The following is a 3,738-nucleotide window of genomic DNA, read 5'->3' on the forward strand; positions in this document are numbered from 1 at the left end:
TCTCGAATAAAAACATAAAATCTAAAAGTCACGATAATAAACAGAGCTAAGAAATAGAATAAATAAACTAAACAAATATGCAAACTCACCATGTCATAACTGTATTTATCCACATGTAAATTCCACTATGTCATAATGTACATATCCATATATAGATTCATCATGCCTGGTGTTCTGTCCAGGGCCGGCCCTAGGACTTTGGTGGCCCTAAGCAAGATTTTTTTTGTGGCCCCAAAACATGCACAGGACAACTACCAAATCACATGTACAGCTTGTAATTGGGTTAAAACACACATGCACATGATTAACAGCAAATATTTATTTTTTTAAAAATGTATCCTAGACAGGGACAAAATGCGAATCACACACTAATTGTGGTGTGGCCCCCTCTAGTGGATGTGGCTATAAACAACGGCATAGAGTGTTTATGCCAGCGGCCGGCCTTGGTTCTGTCTCTGTGAGAACATTTTTATTATTCTATCTTTATTTTTTAGCCCTGTTGTACTTTTAGTTGTTCTTCTTTCATGTCTTATGTTTCCAGCTGCTGCAACATGTGAATTTCCCCGGTGATGGATCAATAAAGTTTATCTTATCTTTAGGGCTGGGAAAAATAGCGCGTTAACGAATTGCGTTATTTTTTTCATTTTAACGCACTAAAATTATTTAACGCATTAATTAAAAGCCACCACTAGTTGGCAATAGCGCGCCAGTGCGTAGTAAGCAGAGACGAAGAAGAGTCACTTCCGCTATGGCTAGGAGGCTAACATAAAAACAAACTTGAGCTAGCGATGGAAAAGAACAGAGAATCACTTCTAAATGGACAATTTACGTTCAAAATATTGCCAGATGGAGCTTTGGACAAGACAAAGGTTACCTGTATTTACTGCAAAGGGGAATTTAATTACCACCACAGTAATTCGTCATTGCTTTATCACCTAAAAGCAAAACATCCCGGCGTGTTGAAGTCAGACAGTGGATCACGGCAAACAACTTTGGAGCAGTACAGGGCAAGAGGTGGGGTGAACTCTGAACAGACTAACAAAAGGATTACTGATGCAATTACCTGCTGGATAGCAACAAATTGCCGACCGGTGAACATAGTGGAAGACGCCGGATTATGTGAAGTTATTAAAGCTGCTACGGGAGACACGACATACAAGTTACCAGCTCGAAAAACCATTATGTCCCGGGTTGAGGAGTTGTATGACAACAAACGAACAGAAAAACTAGAGGCTTTGGGAAAAGTACCATATGTTTCCCTTACAGGAGATCACTGGACTTCTTTTGGTAACGATAATTATTTGGGAGTAACAGCTCACTTTATAGACAACGATTGGTGTCTCCAATCATTTGCACTGACTGTCAGCAAAACAACCGAGCGCCACTACGCAGAGGCGTGCGCACAGCACTTCGAAGATATTGCACAGGATTGGGGCATTGAAAACAAAGTGACCACTCTGGGAACTGACAGCGCTCGTAATATGGTTGCCGCGGTGAGGCAGCTGCCCTATGAGCATTTGCCGTGTACTGCACACGCGATACAACGGTCAATCTGTGTTTCACTATCTGATAGTGGCATCGACGCTGTCTTGGCCAAATGTCGAAAACTGGTTGGCCATTTTAAACACAGTCCTTCCAACACCCGAGAGCTTAACGCTCAGCAAGTTGCACACCATCAAAAAGAAGAGCCACTTATTCAAGACGTCCCAACAAGGTGGAACTCAACTTTAGCCATGATTCAAAGAGTTTTGCAAAACAGAGAACCAATAGGAGCAACACTGAGAGAGCAGCACAGTAAACTGTCCATGCTGACTGACCAAGAATGTGCCAAGCTTCAGCGGTTATCAGAGCTTCTTGAACCATGCAGGTGAGATTTTGTTTGCTTGTTTTTTATATAGTTTACTGTTTCCACATTTAAGTGTTTAAGTGTGTTAAGTGTACAAAAGCTCAAAAAAAACACAAAAAACTAAACACTCATGATTCTGTTTCTTTTTACAGATATGTCACAGAAATACTGGGTGGGGAGCACTACATCTCCTGCTCAGTTGTGCTTCCTGCCTTTTGCCACCTCTTTCGTGTCATGGAGCCATCAGAGGATGATCCTGTCCATATTGTTAAGTGGAAAAAACTCTTTTCAGAAGACCTGGCAAAGAGAAAAGAAAATTCCAACCTCGCCTGGCTGAAGTTGGCAACAGCTCTGGATCCTAGATTTAAGGACCTAAAATGCCTGCCTAAAACTGAGAGAGGAGATGTGTGGAATTCCATAGCAGATCTACTAAAAGAGAAAGAAAAGCCCAAGGCCCCAAGTCCTGAAACAACAGATGTACCAGATGTACCTGCAAAGAAGGCAAAGGTCTTCCTACTATCATCATCAGATTCAGACGCCGATGAAGAGGAAGAGACCAACCTAAGTTTGATAAACCGGTACAGGTCAGAAACCAAACTTGAAATGGATGCCTGCCCTCTGCAGTGGTGGTTGAATAGAAAGGGCTCATATGGTAAACTAGCACTTCTTGCACGCAAGTATCTCTCTTCACCTGCCACCACTGTGCCCTGCGAAAGATTATTCTCCCTCTCAGGACATGTTGTTCAAAAGAAGAGGGCATCTCTATCTTCTGCTAATGTGGAGAGACTGGTGTGCCTTAGCAGTTGGCTCAAGGTGAAAGACAAGGGCAAAGGACAAGTTGGTTAAACTGACTGAATCAGTATTGGCCTAGAGTACCAGCTAACTGAAGATTTTCCTGAACAAATAGAAAGTACACATTTATGAACAAGTACAGAATACAGTTACAGTCACACAAATGATTTAATATTTTTCAGCTAAACATTTTTGACTTTTCAAGTTTAATTTTTTATTCCCTACAGCTGAAGATCAATGTTAGCATATTGTTCACATCGAGTAATAATAAGAATAAGCTATTTGTGGCAGCTTGACTGTTAAGGTCAGTCTTCACTGTTTACATTAAGGAACTGTTCTTGAATGTTTTGAATCATTATTGCACTTTGAAAAGCTGATTTTTTAAGCTTTATATTTGAACACGTTCTTAAAAATGTTATAAATGCACTTTCAATGCAACATTTTGTGAGAATAAACGCTGTTATGGCATTTTTTTGTGTGGTCATTATACTTTATAATTACTATAATTTTTAATCGCGATTAAAGAAATTAATCGCGATTAATCGCAGTTAATTTTTTAAAAAATGCAGTTAATTAGTTAATTTTTTTTAATCGATTCCCAGCCCTACTTATCTTACATACTGGTAGTAATTTAAATCCCTTACGAGGGGAATTTTAAGATTTGTGACTTTGACCCCACCTGGTGGCAGCATCAGAGAACACCCTGTTGCAGACAGAAGTCCATCCTTTATCTACACACTACTGAATCCTCATTATGGGGTTATGGGGGGCTGGAGTCTATCATAGCTGACTTAGAGTGAAGGGAGGATAGGGCAGGTCACCAGTCTATCATAGGGCTACACAGAGACAATCACTTTCATACTTACGGACAATCCAGACTCACCAGTTGGCCTCAAAACATGCTGAGAACCCGGGGTGAGAACATGCTAACTCCACACAGGTAGAGCTCAGGCCCAGTTCCGGATGAGAACCGGGGATCTTCTAGCTGCGAGGCGACCGAGGTGAGTCTCAGAACGCACCAGTTCCCACCAGGTTTGTTTCCTTTTTTGCAAGATAATAAGTAAATCAGAGCTTACTGTAAACGTTAAACGGAAACAGGG

At 41.0% G+C, this 3,738-nt stretch overlaps 1 protein-coding gene across 1 annotated transcript; it reads left to right on the forward strand.

Annotated features, from left to right (window-relative positions):
- The first annotated feature begins 916 nt into the window (after positions 1-916).
- Positions 917-3,106, forward strand: LOC127534647 (E3 SUMO-protein ligase ZBED1-like). The gene is made up of 2 exons (XM_051950398.1): positions 917-1,867; positions 1,999-3,106. The coding sequence occupies exons 1-2, from the start codon at positions 1,182-1,184 to the stop codon at positions 2,690-2,692; spliced, it is 1,380 nt and encodes a 459-aa protein (XP_051806358.1). The 5' UTR covers positions 917-1,181; the 3' UTR covers positions 2,693-3,106.
- Positions 3,107-3,738: the final 632 nt, after the last annotated feature.

The sequence above is a fragment of the Acanthochromis polyacanthus genome, chromosome 7 (assembly GCF_021347895.1).
Source record: "Acanthochromis polyacanthus isolate Apoly-LR-REF ecotype Palm Island chromosome 7, KAUST_Apoly_ChrSc, whole genome shotgun sequence".
Taxonomy (NCBI): domain Eukaryota; kingdom Metazoa; phylum Chordata; class Actinopteri; family Pomacentridae; genus Acanthochromis; species Acanthochromis polyacanthus.

Bases quoted from the DNA above. Each gene is read 5' to 3' on its own strand.
- LOC127534647 (XM_051950398.1), top strand. From the start codon at position 1,182: ATGTCCCGGGTTGAGGAGTTGTATGACAACAAACGAACAGAAAAACTA. The intron at 1,868-1,998 runs GTGAGATTTTGT...TTCTTTTTACAG, and splicing joins GAGCTTCTTGAACCATGCAG to ATATGTCACAGAAATACTGG.